The sequence below is a fragment of the Sinohyriopsis cumingii genome, chromosome 6, assembly GCF_028554795.1.
Source record: "Sinohyriopsis cumingii isolate HCF-2022 chromosome 6, ASM2855479v2, whole genome shotgun sequence".
NCBI lineage: Eukaryota > Metazoa > Mollusca > Bivalvia > Unionida > Unionidae > Sinohyriopsis > Sinohyriopsis cumingii.
This window is the reverse complement of record NC_142966.1, coordinates 37,249,393-37,272,373: the sequence shown is the minus strand read 5'-3', so window position 1 is coordinate 37,272,373 and position 22,981 is coordinate 37,249,393. Positions and strand designations below refer to the sequence as shown.

The following is a 22,981-nucleotide window of genomic DNA, read 5'->3' as shown; positions in this document are numbered from 1 at the left end:
GTGCAAATCCGTATTTCCAGAGTGACTGCTGTGCTGGACAAATATGAGTCAGCTCTCCTGCTGATTCTTGGGTTTGGGGGTTTCTCCATTATCCTGGCACTCCTTCACAACGCTGTCCGAAAGTACATCTTCCATGACGAGCACAATTTGGACACGACTTTTGACGCTGGCGGTAACGTCAGCCTCAGCTTGACGGCGGTAACGGTAGCCTCCCAGCTGTTCTGGCCAGGAGATATTCTGCACAGTGCTACACTTACGGCAAAGGTATGATTTAGAAATTGGTTATCGATCTCAGATTGTAATGTAAAAGCTTGTTGTTAAGTTTGTAATCGGTGGTGTAAGGGCACCTTATCACTTTAGTGGTTATATAATGTCGAGAATATTGTTCGTTTCCCAATTACAGACTGATGCAGTTGGCCTGGGTCGGCATCGAACCGCGGACTTTGGATTACGAGTCAGATGCTCTCCCATCTGAACTTCTGCGGCTTATGTGAAATAAATTGATTGTTATAATATTTTGACATGTATACATGTTTTAGAACCCTTAGATATAAGAAACAGCGTTAAAAAATGGGGGGTGGGTGGGTACGTGCGAGCGCGTGCGCGTGTGTTTGCGTGTGTGTGTGTGTGTGTGTGATGTTAATGAATAACACGATACTTGCTCTACGGCAAATACAACATTCATGAAGATGTACTATTTCCCGAACTTCCCAACATTCACATTTTGTGTTGCTATGTCATTTAAGTAAATATTCTAAATACAGTCATGCTAGTATCAGTGACGTACTTTTATTTCTTCCCCCTAACTGTATCATTTTAATTCGTCTGAAGACGATACTATATTTATGTTCATAAGTGTTTATCTATACTGCGTTGATATAATCAGTCTATGCACATTAATGCAGCATTTAATGGTGTGCTTATTGTCAGATAGTTAGATCGATAGATTGATAGATAGATAGATAGATAGATAGATAGATAGATAGATAGATAGATAGATAGATAGATAGATAGATGGATGGATGGATGGATGGATGGATGGATAGATAGATAGATGGATGGATGAATGGATGGATGGATGGGTGGGTGGGTCGGTGGGTGGGTCAGTAGGTGGATGGAAGGATGGATGAATGGATGTCTCGATGGATAACATTGTTTCAAGATATGTATGAAATAGTTATTTCTTTTCTCAGTAATTATCACTTTTTAATCATTATTACTATCCATTCTTTATTGGTCCGTAATACTAGTAATGGTTTAGGTATGTTACGTTTGCGATTTACTCTTTTACCAAATACGGTACATTTTCAAATTAGGTATGAAAATACAGTGAAACATCCCCAAACTATGTAGTCTTTAATCCGACTTCCTGCTGCAGACTGTCCCCTTTATAATCCGACCTTCTACTAAAGAGTGGCCCCTATGTAACCCGATCTCCTACTACAGAGTGGCCCCTATGTAGCCCGATCTCCTACTACAGAGTGGCCCCTATGTAGCCCGATCTCCTACTACAGAGTGGCCCCTATGTAGCCCGATCTCCTACTACAGAGTGGCTCCTATGTAGCCCGATCTCCTACTACGGAGTGGCCTCTATGTAGCCCGATCTCCTACTACGGAATGGCCCCTATGTAGCCCGATCTCCTACTACAGAGTGGCCCCTATGTAGCCCGATCTCCTACTACAGAGTGGCCCCTATGTAGCCCAATCTCCTACTACGGAGTGGCCCCTATGTAGCCCGATCTCCTACTACGGAGTGGCCCCTATGTAGCCCGATCTCCTACTACAGAGTGGCCCCTATGTAGCCCGATCTCCTACTACAGACCGGCGATCTGTAACACTATCGTTGAAAGTTGTGCTTTTCAAAGTTATTCCCTGTCAATTCACATGTCTTAATATTCCTGTAGTTAGCACTAAAATTCGTGATTTTCGGTAATGGAAAAATGTCCAGGAAAAGATTTGTTAAAGATTTTATTTTTTCTATTATACGAAGATACGTTTTGCTTTGTCCCGCTTCTTCATACGCCAAAGTCGGTTCATCCTCATTTTGTTGACCTGAATCCAGGTTGGTTTCCATGTGACTAACATCATTGTTATAGATGTTAGATCTCAAGATATATAAATGTGTGTGCGTGTGTGTGTATGACTCTGGAAAATCAAATAACGGCTTATATACCTGTTATAAATGTATTGTTGAATCAAAATGTTATACATTCTTGTAACCTCAACTCATTCTTCTTGTACTAATTTCAGAACGGCATTGCAGGACCTTTTTGGTATGCAGTGGGGATCATGATCAACATCTTCATTTTTCCTATCTTCTCCGTCCAGTTCAAAACTAGAGCACCGGGGGCAAAGACTTACTTACAGGTAACTTCAAGCTTTGATCCAAGGAACCAACTTAGTTTCATTAAAAGCAATTTTTGACAATGTAAATGCAAAACCGAAATCAAAATTGCGATGTAAGTTCTTAACTGCCAAAACATTTTCACTTTCGTACAAAAATATCATATAAACTTCATGCATGCAAGTAACTGTGCACGATACAACCTTCTCAACTGTAACATATGACATAAAATCAAACTATTCTTGTATAACTAAGATGACTATCGATCAAGTAAGGACGATGTATGTTTGCAGTTAAATGTAAACTAAGTGTCACTACACACACACACACACACACACACAACCCCCAAAGAAGATTCATACACCGATCATTTTTCTTCATGTTGACTAATTTATAAACAGAAATTTCAACGTAATGAGACAAAGGAGGCACGTTAGCGTCATTCAGAAAAAACATTGAGGATTGGAGATAGTATATATTACAGGTTTTCATTTTTTCTGCTGTCTACAGGAAAGGCAAATCATTTTTGTCCTTGTTTATAGCGGATAAGAACATTATTCAACGCCAAGATGCCTCCACTGTATGTTTATCTTCTTCAAGTAGTTGGTCTTTTGCGAGGTTAGATCGCACAAAACGTTAATTAATGCTTTCCCATTCTGCTTAACCAAGAACTTATGTTCAACCTTGTATTTCTAATCTATGGGGTCTCATACAAAACAAGGCGAGAGTTTCTGTAAACCATCTTTCTTTGCTTCATGATGCTATCTATATATCATTTTCTCCAACATTCCGGTTCAACAGATTCCATTATTCCAAAATCTGCAGACACAGAACAGGTGCTAGCCTTCCCGAGTGTATGAGGATACCTTTACGTACACAAGGGAAAATAATCGCATCATAGAGAACTCGAAATGACTCTCTCATGTAATTGTGATTGATAGGAATTTTAAATTGCAGTAACAATTATCACAAGCATTTAGCGGAACAAGACCACCCATATTTATTGTTGTTTCATTGTCTACTATACTCTGATTCACTCTATTTTTTTGCAGTTAGTTGTAGCTAATAAACCGAAAACAGATATGTCGTTCAAGGATGGTACTTTGATATTCTTTGAAATAAGCAAAGTTATCTTTTTAGGGTGATGTCCAACCTTGTTCTTTCTGTATCTTTAACATAGAATGGCATTAACCCTGTATCAATTGTGATTGCCATCCATTCAAATACATCCCTTCAAATACATTATCTTCAACCCACCCAATAAGTAAATTAGAGAACGTACAGGTTTTACACCTTCTTGTCAATCAAAATATTGTTTACGTCACTCCTCATATCGTTCCGGCGCGATTTATCTAGAATCGTATTATATCAGTATCAAACATTTGTTCTTCATTGTTTCGTTCTAAATATGAAGATTACATGAACATATTTTCTTGAGATAAATTTTCTTAACTCACATGCCGTTTTGAGGCACTTTACGAAATTAAATACTTAACTAATGAAACTTTTCAATATTCACTATCTATCTTGAAGATGGAACGAGTTAATTAGGGTATGTTTGTAGTTGTTTATTGGCTAAAGTGCTTAGACATAGCTAACAAAAATCTACCAATGCCTGAACTGGTACGAAGGTCCTATAATTTTTTGTCATGTTGAATATTTTGCATGAAGCAAGATTTAAATCAATCACAAATGATTTTTATTTCATCATTACATTTCTGATGTTTAATTTTAGGTTATCCACGCCAGATTTGGGAGATCATCTCACGTTGTTTTCTGTTGTTTTGCTTTACTAACAAACTTGGTGATTACAATTGGTATTATACTGGCAGGAAAAGCCACAATTCAGTCACTAACGAAGAATGCCTCAGATGAATTCACGCTCATCGTCATGGCGATATTATTTGGTTCGTACTCTTTAATTGGCGGACTCGGAACTACGTTCTACGTGTCTTACTTTAATGCTTGTCTCGTATTTATTTTACTAATTGTCTTCGTGGTGAAAATTTGGCACACGGGTAACACAGAATACGAAATCATTGGGAATGTAGAGAAAATGTTCAACGTCATTTCCTGTGTGAAAGGACCAGTAGAAAATGTCGGCTATAGCTACCTCACTTTTCGGTCTGGCGTTTCTCTTCTGTATGGTGTGATTGAGATATTCGTGTCGTCTGCTGTGACATATTGTGATCAGGCGTCATGGCAGAGCAGAATTGCTGCCAAGCCTATGCAGGGAGTATTTGGATTCCTTCTAGCCGGACTCATGTGGTTTACTATTCCATCCACAATGGCAACAACTACAGGGATGGCATACATTGCTCTCAGTGCCACAAATAGTACACATATGTTGGAACCTGGGCAAATAGACGCAGGTATACTCATATTTTCTGCTCCCCTTTTCATCCTACTTATGGCTATGCAAATAATTACACTACAAAATGTAAAACTTTGATGTTAGATCCAGGAACAGCCATATAGGATATAAAATTATAAATGCCCACTACTCATTTCTCTTTGGAGAATATCAACATTGTTTGTGTCCACTATGTGTTTTACGTCATAACATTGTGTCCAGTTAGTGTTGTACGTCATAATTTAATTCGTTTTACGTCACAACATTGTGTCCATTATGTGTTTTACGTCTTAGTATTGCGTGTATTGTACATCATAATATACGTTCAGTTTTTGTTCTATAACCCATATTTCCCATGAAATGTACTTTTTGTATAACGCAAAATATTTGTTTGTTTTTTGTAACATAACACTCGAGAAAGTAGCAATACACAAAATTTAGACGTTCCATTAGAACAGAAAAAAGTTATAAAAAATGAAGAGGTGGAAGAAAAGTCCTCCAAATTTTCGAGATATGTTTTAAGTAACTTCCAGCCTCTTGCTGATGAAAATGATGGAGCAAAACATTCTTTCACATCTACACAAATCTTCTAATCTTAAGATGATATCTTAGGTTTGTTAAAAAAAACTGTTTCATAATGTAAATTGCTGAAAGATAATTTAAATCATTCACCATATAATTAAAATATCTATCAAATGATATCGGTTCTCATTTTCAGAATAATCTTTTCACGAACCGATTTCTGTTTGCGGTGTTTAAAAGTAAGCCGCGAGTTTTAGAATGTTCCAAAGTACTGTTCTTTAAATGCTAGTCCCATGACTGAATTTGGAATGTTTAGTCTTTACCAGACGAATTAAAATCAACGAAACTTTTCAGAACACATGTAAAGGATAAAATCAATGTTTAAGATGAAATATACACTACTTGAATACACTTACACTGGGATTCTACCTGAGATTTGTCTCTCGAGGATCACAATTAGGTCAAAGGTCAGTTAAGTTAAAAAGAAACAAGAACACCCCACCCCCCAACAAAACACCCAGTGAAACATGAGACTACCACATTACATTAAAATCCCAGTCTCAAACATTTAGCTGCATTGTGATAGGAATCTGAAATGGATCATCATGTTTAGACTATTAAAAACAAAAACGGTTCTGTGAAACCATTCATCTTTGCGTTCAAGTTCATTCATTTGTATCTCAATAAAGGTCATTCTGTATAGACAGAGACATATATAGACCTTACAATATCCAAGACAACGTTCTGAATTGATGCTTATATCTTTGAGTGATCCAATCACGTGATATCATGATGCGAATGACACTCTGTCTTGCATAAGAATGATAAACAACAAGGTATCGCAACGATCATGAAAAGCAAACGATGAAATATATATTTAATTATTATTTACGTAATTGCCATAAACATGCAGTAAATCAACACTAGAAGCCTCCAACATATTTAATACTCATATAGCAGCGTTTATTGGTAAGAACGTATCGTTTGAGGACAATATCTATATGAAATATTATACAGATATGTAAATTTGAATGAATTTGTATTTAGCAAATCGAGTCACCCTCTTTTCATTGATGCTCCGAAGCCTTAGCGACACCTTTTCCAATAAAAAAACATTAGATTACTGAAACTACTGTGGTGGAGGAATTTTATGTAAATCGCAATGTTAAATGGTCTGATGTAGACAGGTTGAATAGTCCGATGTATACAAGTTAAATAGTCTGATGTAGACAAGTTAAATAGTCTTAAATAGTCTGATGTAGACAAGTTAAATAGTCTGATGTTGACAAGTTAAATAGTCTTAAATAGTCTGATGTAGACAAGTTAAATAGTCTGATGTAGACAAGTTAAATAGTCTGATGTAGACAAGTTAAAAAGTCTAATTTAGACAAGTTGAATAGTCTGATGTATGCAAGTTGAATAGTCTGATGTAGACAATTTAAATAGTCTGATGTATACATGTTAAATTGTCTGATGTAGACAATTTAAATAGTCTGATGTATACAAGTTAAATAGTCTGATCTATACAAGTTGAATAGTCTGATCTATACAAGTTGAGTAGTCTGATGTAGACAAGTTAACAAGTCTAATGAAGACAAATTGAATAGTCTGATGTATAGATGTTGAATAGTCTGATGTAGACAAGTTAAATAGACTGATGTATACAAGTTAAATAATCCGATGTAGACAAGTTCAATTGTTTGATTTATAAAATTAAATAGTCTATTGTATACAAGTTAAATAATCCTATGTATACAATTTAAATAGTCTGATGTATACAAGTCTTATTAATATACACCGTCATATGCAGAATCTTAAATTGTTCTAAAAACATTACAAGAGTGCGAGCAGATATATTTTCGAGCAATTGGCACCGCTTTTTTCTCCATTTTATGAAAATAAAATATCAGTCATCATGTAGTCATGCTAGGCATAGGAACGTTTGTTAACTACATTACAGGGAATTGAAGTAGGTAGATATATTGTAATCTCGTTTCAGTTAGTGCACTGCAATCTCACCTGAATGCATATGAATAGGAAAGTAAAACTTGGGACCCGCTTTCCATTTTTGCATTTCTGGTAATGTGTGTGTGTGTGTGTGTGTGTGTGTGTGTGTGTGATTGCTATGTTTTATTTTAGCTTTAACAATGTTTCAGTCATATCGCTACGGTGTCTGCAGTGTGGCAGTTTATAGTGATGTCTAGCACCCGGACATCATGCCGCAGACATGTAGTATGATGTCCCACCCATTCACATTATCCTGACACCAGGCCGACCAGTCCTAACACTAAGCTATTAATGCTGAGCGCCAAGCGACGCAGCTGTTGTTACCATTTTTGTACCATTTTTTGGGGGGATCGAACACACGACCTCCCGCATCTGAGGCGGAGCGGTCATTTTCTGGTAATTAAATGCACGTTATTCCAAAGTTAGATAGTATACAGAACGTTTGCTGACAATTTAAGTCCTGATAAAGGAATGAACTAAAGAGAAAAGTCTGGTTGCCTGCAGCAAGTACGTGTCTTCCTGTTCTAGATTTAATGAAATGAGCGTACTAAGAGGTGTGTGTGTGCGTGCGAAGGGTGACAGCCAGAAGGGGAGGGATACCATCGGAATAGTTTGATGAAAAATTCGCCAAAGTAATGGTTATTTCCAATTTGCGTAGGACAGCTCTGTACTGTTTAAAAATCTGCTTGCAAACAAACTATATTTTTCTGGATGTTTACATTTTAAAATTATTTGTGGGATCCGCCCCGGGTGCTAAATACTTTAGGTACGCCCCTCGTTACCATGGCTGTTTAAACATAACGTCTTTAAGAAAATCATAGCCACAGAAAAAGTAAGCTTCCATATGTATATATTAGTACAAAAATATTGTTAGCAAGCACACTTTTCCTGTGTTACTCTCTTTTTCTTTTACAAGGCGCAGGCGTTGATTGCATTAATCACATTCAATTTTGATGTTGCATCCAAGAAATGAGGTCATCAGTGATGATGGCAAATGTGGAAATAAAATACAATTTTTTAAATCATTTTTCTCTGTTTCCTCATTATTCCTGGTAGCAATAATTACCATAAAACGACTGTCCGTTTATAGCTTGAACTAAATTTAAAAGATTTATATATTTAAAAATATTGGAAACTGTTCGAGGTATTAGGAAGTAATTTATGTGATATTCAACAGGTGGTATGCAAGTCTACGTCGAGACATTTACAAGGCACACAAAAGATAAATGCTATTATAAAACAATGAACGGCTTCTATGTTTGATTTGTCTCCTCACCAGCCTTAGCAAACACTTGGCCCTATTTGCATTATTTTGGCGAGGACCCCTGTGAGCAAGTCATTTGGAAATAAACTTGTAAGCTAGTTTTATCTGATATTGAATTTAAAATTTTCTTCCATCGCTTTAAGATAACTTTCTCTCTCTATATATATATATATTTTTTTTAAATTACTAACGCGCGTTGCTCCTGTGAGCACGGAGCCAATTGTCCTAAGGCCGGCCCTGTTTGTCATCATATGGCATGACTCCTATTTTAAAATTCAGATCTCACATCTGTTCCCTAACCCTGGCTATTAAAATATCAGCCAATGAAAGCATTTAATGCCATCCTGTCCTATTATAATGGGAAATTACCATAGTCATGTGTTTTTGTTTATTTTAGGAAGATGTGATTCAAGAACCGCTTTCTCTGTGCTGTAAAGATTAAAGAGTTAGCATCTGCGTATACATTTTATTTCTAATGTTTGTAGGCTATTTGCTAGAAAGGTATCCTGGAATTAACAAATTATGTTACACCCAAAGTACTAGAGTAATAAAGACTTGTTAACAACAACCAAAGATAATTTTAAATTCTTGAATGAATAGTGAAGTTTCAGTATATACAGGCTTGTATTGGTTATTGTCGACAGGGTCATCTGGTACAACAAGGCTAGAGAGTCAGAATTTACTGCTTGATCCACTTAAAAACTAAACAATACATTATTCCCTTTGGAATTTAGGAATTGTGGGACAAAGACGTGGGTCGAAATGGAAATGCATTCCATGATATCTGTATGTTCTCAATCGTAACACAAGATTTGACAGTTTCTTTTCAAAAAGCACTTTTCATGTCTCTGCCATACTTGGTAACACCACTTAAGGAAATGCTTATTATCTCAACATAACCTATTTTAGTTAAATAGAAATAAATCACAAATGCTTCTAGTGTATCGTAAATTTGCGTTTTAGTGAACACCAACAGCTCATATATATATATATATATATATATATATATATATATATATATATATATATATATATATATATATATATATACAGATATATATATATATATATCTATATATACACACACACACACACACACACACATATATATATATATATATATATATATATATATATATATATATATATATATATATATATATATATATATATATATATATATATATATATATATATATATATATATATATATATATATATATATATAAAATTGACTTTTATGGCTTGCAAATAGCGCGCAGATCTGTTTCTCAGGGCCGTTAGCAATTATCAATTAGATGGAAACTATTTTATATCTCTAAATATGATTAAGACGCAAAAAGGTAATTTCAACTTGCTTTCTGATTTTTGTTAGAATATTAAACACACAGTTTATATTCTTCAAATTAATTGTCAAATGTTTGATATAACAATCATTAATCTTTTAATTAACATTTGTCTTTTATTTTGTGCTGTGCAAGAACGACGGTGGTTTCTGTGTCGTTAATGGTACCAGGCAATAATTTCATCAAGCATCGATAGCACATTCTTCTCATAAATGCCATCAGAAGTATTTATTTCGTAGAAAAGTGAATTTGTTTGAACAATGGTTTCTTTCTATAAAGATATCAAGTATTGTCTATTAAGGAAGTTGAAAATTGTTTGCACTAAAATATATTTGCTTTTACTGTCAAAACAAAAATCATGATTAAGGTCGATAGTAACCTGTTACAAAATGACATTAACATGTTCATTATTTCTTGCCTTCATTCTCCTGTTTCTAGTTTTAAATAATTTTATTAAAGATTTGATCTCTGTTTAGACGTTAAGATTTCGACCTAAAATTATTTATATGTTTATTCCATCCATACGCATTAAACTAGAGAATATCTTATCTTACACACATAAATCATTAAATTCCTTTCAAAAGTCAAAAGGAATCATTAATGTTTGACCAGAGTCCAACATCGTTCTTCACCCAACGTTTTTATTAATATTGTGCTGTTTCCTTAATATTTATAGGCCTGGTAACCCCTCTGATTGCCGAGAAATTGTTGGGGTCCGCGGGAGGTATCTTGGTGCTAACGATGGGAGCTATGGCACTCATGTCCACAGGATCCGGAGAGGTTATGGCTATATCCTCTATCGTCGTGTACGACATCTACCAGACATACGTGCATCCTTTCAGGTACCACACGTGACATTTAAAGACATCGCAATAAGGGAGTCAAATCAAGAATATTCTTATACATTTAATCTTATTTGCTCTGAATTTCCCGATTTTGTCAAGCGTTATGTTTGTGCAATATAAATATTATTTGCATAATTTGTGAAGAAGTAGACAATGAAGAAGAAGACTTTGAGAGATAAAAACGAAGATGAGGAGGAGGAGGAGAACAATATTTAGACATGCATCAGCAATAAAAACATTAAACTGAATTGTTAAAAATATACTATGGTTTGAAAGTTTTATAGTAGATGCAGCAAACGTCATAGTCATATATCAACCGGATTTCTAGTTGGTTGCTAATTGAAACCACCTGGCAATCTTTGCTGACAATAATTAATATTTTCAAGGAAATATGCAGGTTACAACGTACTACGCCTCAGAACTTTGGTTTGTAATGTTGATGCTGTAATGTTCAATCTTCGATGGAAGTTGATAATTCTTTTAATTTTTCCTTATGCTATGTCAATATCTGTTATCTTTAAAAAAAAATTCTTCCTGCCAAATGTTACTTCCCATGACCGTAAAGGAACGTGAGCTTCATGTATGGCCCTGAGTCCGTCGCGTGTCGTCTGTTGACGGTCAACAATTGGATCTTACCAATCCGAAGGCTATATTTATGATCTGAGTTTTTTTCTTCAAAGTTTCAACATGAAGTTAATACTAACAAGATCTCGGTCGAGTCCAGTAGTGATTGAGGCAATCTTGCAACTGATTATCTCTATGGAGACCATATTTATGATACGATTTGATAATATTTGCAATATGAGTTTGATAATGAGCCAGCTGCATTTGATTGTCTCCGCATGTTACCAGTATTGTAGCATTTGTTTTGATGTTGATCAAACTTGGAATATGGCTTCTTTCGTCAGTGTGTCAGACGAAATCCATAGTGAGAGAGATCCACTCATGCTAAAGACATGTTCTCTTGCATTTGATAGGGCAGCTACTGTTGTCACTCTTTAATCCATATTTCTATTTAAAGTTTGAAAAAAGTTGAAATAGTGCTTGACTTGATTAAGATCTAGCATGTGATTTATAATTACCGAGATCCACACATGCTAAAGAGGTGATTTTGTATTAGATTAGATTGGTTTTATTATCAGTAAAGAGACTGTATGATTGATCCGCGTTTCATCTAACGTGATAAATGTAATTAGACCATATTGATATGAATATTCATAAAGTGATCTTGCATCTGATTGGCTGAGATTCTCAGTTCTGATATTTTTTGTTGTTTTTAATCAAATTTGCTAAATTGTCTTAATTATATCCAGTACATTGTATTATGAGAGAAATCTACATATAATAATTAAGTCATGTTGTATCTGAATGGCCGATATTCTTATTGATTGAGATTATTTCTGGCCCGATTATAATCTAGCCTGGTAAATAGGCTAATAAAACATTATGATTTTGGACGAATTTTATTATGAACAAAGGCCTATGTTTATTTATGACTTGATCTGGCATTTAATTAGCTGAGTTGTCTACCACTCTAGAGACTGAGTTTAGATAGGATTTTGATTTGATCAGACTTGTTAAAAGGGTATTATCGTCAATATCTCGTATGAATTTGATTATGAGTGAGATTTATTCGCATTAATGAGGTGACCGTGCATATGATTTACTTTGTTTGTCGACATCCTAGCAACTCTGTTTCCAATCCGATATTTCATCATAATTGTTAAATAGTCATAAACCATGTACGACGAGTTTGATTGTAATCAAGACCCACGCATATTTAATGAGGTAATTAAATCTTGTATCTGATTGGCGTAGTTTGTTACCATTCCTAAGCCCTAACCTCATTCAGTTGTTGCTCTTAATGGGTAAATACTAGAGGCGTGCGGTATTACCGCTATACCTGTTTACCGCGGTGCTTTGTTCCTAGTGGTGCTTAGTTATTTAGTTATCAGCTGATGTGAAATAAGTATATATATATATATATATTCCTTTCTACGACTGAGAATCTTCCTACGATTTTCAGGAGCGCATTTGTTATTTGCTTGAACTTTGCGTAATTTCTCAAGTTGGCTGAATATTTTTTCGTTTGTGGAGCATGTTTGTATTATTGTTGCTGGACCTCTCTGATAAATATCTTGCCCGGTTGTTGGCATCCCATTCAATGTTTCTTTGCCTATTATATCGATAGCGTAGCCGTAAATTGTAGACTTCAGTATCAACACTTCCAGTTAATCTTTTTTTTTTTTTCTTTTACCTGAAGATAATTAATATGTCAGTCCAAAATATCATCGAAATAATATGGTGTTATTCTGCTATAAATCAGGGCAAGATATTTTTGCTAGCTATTGTCAGACAGAAATTAAAGGTGTCAGGCTCTTGACGGAGAACATTGAGTTATTGGTCCCTAATATAATCGCGGTATACCTGGTACGTAGCTCGGTACGTTTAGAGATTTTGGTCAACATTCAACATGTTCTTTTGTAAGCGAAATCTCCGTATATGAATAATGTGACTTTGCATCTGGTTGACTGAACGTGCTACTTTTCTAAACCTAGAGACTATATTTCTCTACCAATTTCAATACAACTTTGTAAATTGGTGTATACAATAAAGATGTTGCATCTGATTTGATACACTTGGATAACATGACGATATCATTGGTCTGGTGTCCAAATTTGAAGGAAAAGGGGTGTTTACACACAACCATGAGAGAGAGAGAGAGAGAGAGAGAGAGAGAGATTCCACACTGCTTACCAAAAATTCGTAAAATGTCTGAATTAGGTTCAAGGATAGGATAAGCTTATTTGTTGAACATTGTAATGCTGCTAGCAAAACAACGATCCTTGTAGTGTTAATAACGATACTCATACTTTACATTAGAACGATAATTAAACTAGATAAAGACGTTTATTTCCACCGTTTCTTTTTACCGGTACGAAGATCAATCCTCGAGTTGTCGAGTTTGGGCCCTGCAATCTCCCCCCCCCCCTCTTACATGCTCACAGATAGAAACACATGCAGTCACGCATCTTTAATTTCTTCCCGATCAATTTCACTGCTGCGGTCGCATATTTTACTTCCCTATTAGTTTTACCCTGGTCAAATGGCAGTTCTATCAACATACATCACGTGTTTATGGTGCCATTAACAAAGAGGTCGATAATAATAACTTTATCGCTTTATTCCTAGTCTCAATTAACTCAGAGCACGCTTTGTAAAAAATCGTAGTTGTATTAGTTGTTTATTTCCTTTCCTTGTTATGACAAAATTATTTTACAAGAGAAGTGTTAACTAAAGTTTTAAACCGAGTAATCTCGTTGACACGTATGATAGTAAGACATCCTTTTTTTCGGGAAATGAATGATTTCCTTAAGAGACAAATGGATTCAACACAAATGTATGCTAGACGGTTTCAAAAGACAACTCTACCGAGTTTAACACTGTTAGAGATTTAATTTTCCGGCAGTCTGACAGATATCTCTTGTTGAAATTAAATTTTTGTGCAGTGGGATGTTTCATATACTTCGAAATTTAAGGGTACAAAATACACGTATATGTCTGAAGAAAAAGTATTAAAGATTGGCTATTCAATATTTAACGATAACTGATTTAAAATAAAGGCGATACATTTAGTCAACAACTGATCGATGGGCATGTGTGCTCTTGACGTTACCCAAGTCTTAGATAGAATGAGAGGTAGATTGCAGGGCCAGATCAGAGGGATATTTCATGAAATCCCCCCTCCCGCTTAAATAACGTACACACACAAACGTACAGTTACCTGGCACTTGAATTTTGACCATCGTTTTATTGTTGCGCACGTTCATTGGGTATTATGCATACTTTGAGTAAATCTACACAAAGACTTTTGCTTTACAGCCCTCTCGAGGAAAGTCAGGATCTTTTGAAATTTTGATAACCTCCCAAAACACTTTATCTTATCCGCCCTGGATTAATACTGTGAATTCACTATTTCTCCTGATGTGTCGAATTTTGTATACTTATTGAAGGCTTCGATCCAAGACAATCAAGACCAAACGAACAATGCCCTTTTTGTGGGGAAACAAATGGAAAAAGGACTTCCTCCCAAATCCACGAATTTAAGTAACAACTGTAATATAATTTTTCTCAAAGCACTACATTTTATACTTACGAAAATAAATATATTCGAAGTAGATAGATAGATCATCCGTCAGTAATCCTAGTAGGATTTAACATTGACAGTGAATGAGTCGCAAACGTACGATTTGCTGAATAGACTGTCAATGAAGACTGATTACGTTAACCTGAGGTCACGCAATTCATTTAATCAAATACATTCATATATTTTATCTCCTCAAAGGCAGACGCTGAATTCCAGAAACAATATTTATTCACGCTTCTCCATATTTTATTGAAAAGCAATACTTAGTGATTTCGAAACATGATATGAGACGTAGAAAGTTCTGTGGAATGGAAAATTTAATCGTCCTTCAACGTCGTATTTCTTTGCACGCCTCTTACACAATAAAAAAATCAGTTAACTATTTTCAAACTGTCTCCTATATCAAAATCAGCTAATTATTTTCAAACTGTTTCCAGTAACAATGCACATAACAAAAATTGCAATATAGAAGTTGTGGGGCCAAATCTTGAATAAGAATACGTTCCAGCGCACGTTGCACTGCATTGAAATTTCGAGGTCTTCACCACCTGTCAAGATTTCAGACATGCCTGACAGCATTTAGCATGTATTATCCTTCTGCACAAATCTGGCAAAATATTGACAGACCAAGAACGCCGGTGCCATTTAAATTGAAATTTAATAATTCAATTACATTGATCCTCGTCCAGAGAATTTGCTGATGCTGTTAAACGTGTTTGTTTTTTAAAGTCTGGACTTCGAAACCTGTCAGTGAATATCAAGGAGTAAGAAATGTGAGTTACGTATAAATCGGTGTTGGTCGAGCAGGTTTACTAAGTTTTATTAAGCGTACCAAAAAAAGGTATAATAAGAAAATATCTATTGTTCAGTCTTGTGGTGTGCTGAATAGTAGATTAAGTAACATCTCTCAATGGCCAATTACCATTGACTAGTGGTCAATTAGATGTTAACCTTCATTTGTTAATCACTGTGCCAGGTAGTTTCCAATCTTTAACAGCCAAGTTAGATCAATAAAGAAGAAATTGTTCTCAGCAACAGCCGAATTCGGACGAAATAAAAACGGCAATCAGTTCCCTTTTATAGAACTACCTTAGCCTTTATGAATTCAACACAATACTACACAGCTCCACTATCTGTGTTGCTTATTTTTTTATAATACAGATGCTACAAGTACAGAAGTGTATTACTGTTGGGTTTTTTTTCTCCACAATTTAACGCGCATATCATGCCCCATTCTTAAGAGTTGTTCCATTTCTTTCCTTTTGTGGTAGAAATTGAGAAAGCATTGACTTTCATAATCAAATATTGCATTCCTGTTTTCAAACATTATGAAGAGAATGCATTGCTTAAATTCTTAACTCAGTCGGAAAGATTTTGTTTGACGATTATTATTTAGAAAAGAGAGAAAATTTTGCAGAAACAGTTTCGAATAATTTTACACAGGATGGTTCAGTTTTGGAAATTCATGATGACGAATGAAGGAAAGGCATCTAGATCACATCGTAAAATTAGTAGGTAGGCTAACAGATTGGAATGTAATAATTGTACAGGAAATTAATAAAACAAACTAACTTCAATCCTCAGAAGCAATATTCAGAATTATAAAACCTACGCTAAATTGCTTAAGTTTTTAAATATACATGCCAATACAATTTAATTGATTGTTTATTCATATTGGTTCATTTAGGTTAAGTACAAGGCGATATTTATGGCAAGATAATTCATCTTTTCTTTATTTGTTTGTTTGAGGATTGAACAGTTAAGCTTTCGTCAATTATTACATTCACATTGACACACAATAATTAATGCATTAAGATCAAAAGTACCAAAATTAATTATCTGTTTAATCAGGAAGGGATTGACTGAAGTCGACTGCGTACTTTGTGGAAAAAAGAAGAAAGACATCGTTGCTAAGAGTGATGGTCCAACCAGTGCAACAGATGTCAGGTGTCAGTGTCCGGATGTCTCATGGTGCCAGTCGTGCGAGGAGGATCTGAAACCTCGTGAGACTTCAAATATGATCGGAATCGGGCAGCCTTATCAGTGCCAAATCCATGGACGTTACAGGGAATATCAGGATAGCCTCATTGGTTTTAAAGACTGGTGCATCGTGCTGGTAACGCTAGGTATCATTCCTTTGGGCCTGATAGTTTTTGAGACAGGGATCGATCTCAACTGGATATTTTATGTGGGAGCAATCGTCACCATCCCCTGTTTTCCGCCAGTTATGCTTTCCATATTGTGGGTCAAAGCAACAGGGAAAGGACTGATTGCAGGTTATTATACTCTTTCATTTCTTTCTAAGCTTCCGTTTTGCTTTTTCTACTTTGAAAATGTGTGTAATATATCTGTATGTCATTTACCTCTGTGCTGCATTTGCTAGTTTGGTATTTAATGACACATCAACACACGAAAGGCTAGTTGGTACTGAGGCAATGCAAATGCACTGACTAGCACATGATTATACATAGCATCTGACCCTGGATGGCAGTATGTAAAGTAAGCAATTGAAAACAAGATTGAGAGTATGTCAAAAGTCAAGTAAAGAACGATGGCATGCATGACGATGTTTGTGAATCCATGTACTAACCGTATTTTAATGTAACTATCTTGAAACAGAAAACTGGACTCGAGAGTTAAGTAATGCTTTCAAATTGGTCATCGCTTCTGAAAAGAACAAACTATGATATAGAAGATGATATTTAGTATCAGAGTCTATGCTCCTTTCAAAAATGCAAGCAAGTTTTTGGTTCTGATCATCACGTGTCCAGTAACTCGACCTCGAATCACACAACGCACTCACCCCTTTCAGCATAGATTGACAAAGCGGAAGAGAAGATGCAGATTTACTTGCTTACACAAACAATTATTTAGCAATCATCTTCATCGACAAAGTGACCCTCATGAATGATAATAATAATAATAATAATAATAATAATAACAATAACAACAATAGTAAAAATAATCACCATCAAACAAGTGAATGAAATCCGTAGTCAGGTATGATCATAAACAAATATAAACAAATAAATCACCACATTCTTGTACAGTTCTGACCCAGACTTTTTTTTCTCTCTGTCCTATTTCCTAAAGTTGTATTCATGGATGAAACTAAAGAAGTGTAATATGTTACACGAAAAGAAAAACTTTCTGCACTGTCGGTAGTAAGAATTGATGAACAAGTTTATATGAATTTCTTACGATATGGTTTTTCAAAAGATTGATATGAATAAAGAACATATGTATGAAATATTATTTTTGCTGCTGTTAAAATGGTCTTGACATGATATTAGTGCAGAAATGATTTGGTCTGGGGTCATTAAAGTTGTATCATGACATGTATTTATTTTGTTTCAGTCAAGCTTTCGATGAATTTACAGTCTTTGTTTCAGGCGGTATTGCTGGTCTAATCTGCGGCATCACGGCTCTATTAGTTTCTGCTACCATGTACGAAGGAGGTTTGAACAATTTTCTGCAGAACACCGTGCAGGACTATGCTATTTTGGCGGGCACCTGCTCCAGCTTTGGTGCTAGTTTGATTGTTTGTCTTATAGTGTCATACTTCACACATACAATCAGGAACAACAATGATGAAAACGAAGAATGGCAGAAAATGTACGATATCGAAAATCCATTAAATCCTTGGGAGCTGAATTACAGGGAAGAGTTAAAAGGGCTCCAATACGATGGCAAGCCGTCTTTCGAGCAGATGGCGTTCACGTTCAGAAAGGCAAAGTTATCAGCTTACATTGGTGGTGCCTGTTGCATATCTTTGTTTTCTTTAGTTATCCCAGGTATCATGGCATCATACCCCATAATGGACGAGACCCAATTCACGGTCTGGGTCGGTTTCAGTCAGGTATGGGCATTAGTTATGGCACTTATCGTCATTATAGCGCCACCTAGTGAGGAAGTTTTGAAAATAATACGACAATATCGTAAAAGCAAATATAGCAGGACAAAGAGCCCTCATAATCAAAAGAACGCAAATGCTATTGTATTGAAAAGTGTGGCGGACGTGGACGAAAAGTCTCCTGTGACCAATGTTTAGTGATAAACTATATAAACGTGATGTTCAGTTTCTATAATGTTTCAAACAAATACGAGCTCGTGCTATTTGGTTTTCTGGGTCGACATGGAAGAAACGTCGACCTTATAAGTTAGATGTTTGGGTGAATTCTGTGTAAACAGAAAATGATGCACACCTTCCAGGATTATCATGAGGTTCAGATTTGTAGATGGTTCTATTATTAGAGAAGTTAAATTAGGGTCAACTTTACTTATAATATTAAGAAATCGTATCGTCCGAGAATTATAAAGAACGAATAAAAAAAATAATGTGACCTAAACCTGTATAAGTACAGATCACGTAGGATGCGTTTGATAAACTATTTGTCCATGATGGAAAGTTTTGTGATGATTATGACGATAACTAAAATACAAATATTAATGAATGCTGGGAACAGCTGCGCGGTAAAACTCGCACAGTTGCATCTAGTTCCGGTGATTCCGATAGCTCGAGCCAGCCAGAGAATATATCACAGTTTCAGCGAATCTGAATGGCATGTTTCTTCCAAGTCAAAGGAAAACGATTCGAATGTCACATTATACGTTTTATTTCTAAAGGGCTAGTAAAAGTATCCATCAGATGGATCTTAATGTTCTGCATCCTCTTTCACGAGTATTTGTTACGCAATAGTTTCTTTCTTACTGACCGCATTATCCAACATGTAAGTCGTAACAATTGGCTGTCTTTATCTAACGTTATTAAAGAGTAATTGCTAAAACAACTGGATGTCTTTATCTGACGGTTTTAAAGAGTAATTGCTAAACAATTGGATACCTTTATCTGACATTTTTAACGAATAATTGCTAAAACAGCTGGCTGTCGTTATCTGACGGTTTTAAAGAGTAAGTGCTAAAACAACTGCCTGTCTTTATCTGACGTGGTTGAAGAGTAAGTGCTAAAACAACTGCCTGTCTTTATCTGACGTGGTTGAAGAGTAAGTGCTAAAACAACTGGATGTCTTTATCTGACGTGGTTGAAGAGTAAGTGCTAAAACAACTGCCTGTCTTTATCTGACGTGGTTGAAGAGTAAGTGCTAAAACAACTGCCTGTCTTTATCTGAAGTGGTTGAAGAGTAACTTCTAAAACAATTAGATGTCTTTAACTGCCGGTTTAAAGAGTAATTTCAAACACAATTACCTTTGTCTGACGGTTTAAAGAGTAATTTCAAACACAATTACCTTTGTCTGACGGTTTAAAGAGTAATTTCAAACACAATTACATGCCTTTGTCTGACGGTTTAAAGAGTAATTTCAAACACAATTACATGCCTTTGTCTGACGGTTTAAAGAGTAATTTCAAACACAATTGCATGCCTTTGTCTGACGGTTTAAAGAGTAATTTCAAACACAATTGCATGCCTTTGACTGACGGTTTAAAGAGTAATTTCAAACACAATTGCATGCCTTTGACTGACGGTTTAAAGAGTAATTTCAAACACAATTGCATGCCTTTGTCTGACGGTTTAAAGAGTAATTTCAAACACAATTGCATGCCTTTGACTGACGGTTTTAAAGAGTAATTTCAAACACAATTGCATGCCTTTGTCTGACGCTTTTAAAGAGTAATTGCTAAAACAAATGGATGTCTTTATCTGAAGGCTTTACAGAGTAATTGCTTAAACAATTGGCTGTCGTTATCAGACAGTTTTAAAGAGTTGCTAAAGCAATAGACTGTCGTTATCTGGCGGTTTTAAAGAGTAATTGCTAAAACAATTGCCTGTCTTTATCTGACGTTGTTAAAGAGTAATTGCTAAAACAATTGAATGTCTTTATCTGTCGTTGTTAAAGAGTAATTGCTAAAACACTTGGCTGTCATTATCTTATGTTGTTAAAGAGATATTGGTAAAATAATTGGCAGTCGTTATCTGACGTTGTTAACGAGTAATCGCTAAAATAAGATATCTTAATTTGTTACAATTTCCTGTTACATATATCTTAACTGGTTACAAATTTCCCCTTCAAAAATTACTTCACGGTTATTTTCATGCTTCTTGATATCACACTTGTTTAGCCTCTAATTATTTTGTCGAACAGAAAGATCTTGTTCAGCTAAAACTCACACTCAGTAAAACATCAGATCATGTCCTTGGTTAACTCGTGTTCAATATACAGTCCTATAGCAATGGCCAGATCTATGATGCCACATAATCCTTTCAGTAGCTTTCATTTGTCAAGAAATGTTCTCTCAAATAATGTTTTGTTTTCTCTGCTGATTTTAGTGAGCACATGAATTAGGCATCTGAGATAAGTTATATTGGGCATCACTTCACTAAATGAGCCAGGCAGAATGAATTGCATCCTATGGTAGTTCCTAAGAAAATGATTGCAACATTAATTTTTTCCCCTCAATATTTCTTGGGGATCTGCTGTCAAGTGAAGAACTGGGCTTGTATTACCTAAAAAACGATATGAAAGCCTAAGCAGAAAATACAATGTTTATTGAGTTCAGCCAGCTTACGTTTTATATTCCCAGTTTAGCACCAGGCATTAGTATTAAAGTCTCTGTGTATTTGACTAATGTACTGGATTTCATCAAAAGAGAATATATATGAGGGACATATATCAGAAACATAATTAGTGATCTGATGCTTTGTTGAAATAATGAAGGCATATATATTCGTACCTTACCCGTAAGTGTACTGATACTGCATATAAGTAAATAGAAGTAATGAAGGTAGATATCATCGTACCTTACCGATACATGTAGTGATACTGTGTAATCGGACCGTACCGGTATGTGTAGTGACACTGTGTAGTTGTACCTGAATGGTACGTGTAGTGATACTATGTTGAAGTAATGAAGGCATACATCATCTTAGCTTATATGTAAATGTAGTGATACTGTGTAAAATAAAACATCGTTGTACCTTACCTGTTAGTGTAGAGATGCTGTGTAGCTGTATTCAATCGTACCTTACGTGTAAGTGTACTGTGTTGAAGCAACAAAGGCATATATCATCCTGCCTTACCAATAAGTTTAGTGATACAGTGTTGAGTGAAGATATATAATTGTACCTTACCTAGAAGTGTAGCGATGCTGTGTATAAGTAATGAATATATATATATATATATATATATATATATATATATATATATATATATATATATATATATATATATATATATATATATATATATATATATATCATCGTACCTAACGTGTAAGTACTGTGTTGATGTATAGAAGTAATGACGTTATATATTATCGTACCTGACCAGTAAGTGAAATGTTGTGTTGAAGCAACGAAGGTATTTACCATCTTACCTAACTTGTAATTGTGGTGATGCTGTGTAGAAGCAATGAAGGTATATCATTTTTCCTTACCTGTGTTTTGTTGCTTTGCAGAAGCAAAGACGGTATATATCATCGCACCTTACCTCCAAGTAGTATAGCAGTGTAGAGGTAATGAAGATATATTTTCTCGTACCTTATGAATTATGCAACTCTAAAAACTTTAATGAGAACTTAATACATATAATGCAATGACTAGATGTAATTTAGATGAAAATTATTATTAATATTGTTTCATTAAATATAAATTTGCTATTAGTTTACTTTTTAATTGTTTTATAATCACCTTAAGATTGATATTTGAGGTCCGTAAGATGCACTGAAGTATTGGTCACTTACCAGAGAAAATTCGAGAAAGCTTATGCATACTTTTTCTTACACTTGTTATATGGTGTATTGTTTTGGATTTGTATATTTGCTGTGTGTTTTGTCACGTTCCTAAATTATGTAAAAAGAAATAAACGTTTTTAGATACATTTGAAATAAACTAGTTGAAACATTTTTTTATTGTTTATTATTTACATTTAGAATATGCAGGTTAGGATAGATTCACGCATGTGCAAAGACAGTAAAAAATATCACGTGACCACTAGCAAGAAAACCGGCTTGATAGAAAGATTGCCTGCTACGTGTATATATAGGTTGATGGGTACTTTATATAAATAGCATGCTGGAGGTATTGATGAATACATGTTGTTAGTATGAAAACAATGTATGGCGAAACACCTACAAATATCCCCCTCAAATGAACTGGTGTGTATTTATATTTTTTGCAGCAAGTGAAAAAGTGTTA

At 35.1% G+C, this 22,981-nt stretch overlaps 1 protein-coding gene across 1 annotated transcript in view; it reads left to right on the top strand.

Moving 5' to 3' along the window:
- Positions 1-22,689, top strand: part of LOC149796725 (uncharacterized) — a 66,559-nt gene extending 43,870 nt beyond the window's left edge. The window contains exons 2-7 of the mRNA XM_089961371.1: positions 21-264; positions 2,251-2,367; positions 4,080-4,716; positions 10,513-10,678; positions 16,680-17,104; positions 18,221-22,689. Of these exons, the coding sequence (XP_089817497.1) occupies positions 21-264; positions 2,251-2,367; positions 4,080-4,716; positions 10,513-10,678; positions 16,680-17,104; positions 18,221-18,879 (2,248 nt within the window). The 3' untranslated portion in view covers positions 18,880-22,689. The remainder of the gene's footprint in view (positions 1-20; positions 265-2,250; positions 2,368-4,079; positions 4,717-10,512; positions 10,679-16,679; positions 17,105-18,220) is intronic.
- Positions 22,690-22,981: the final 292 nt, after the last annotated feature.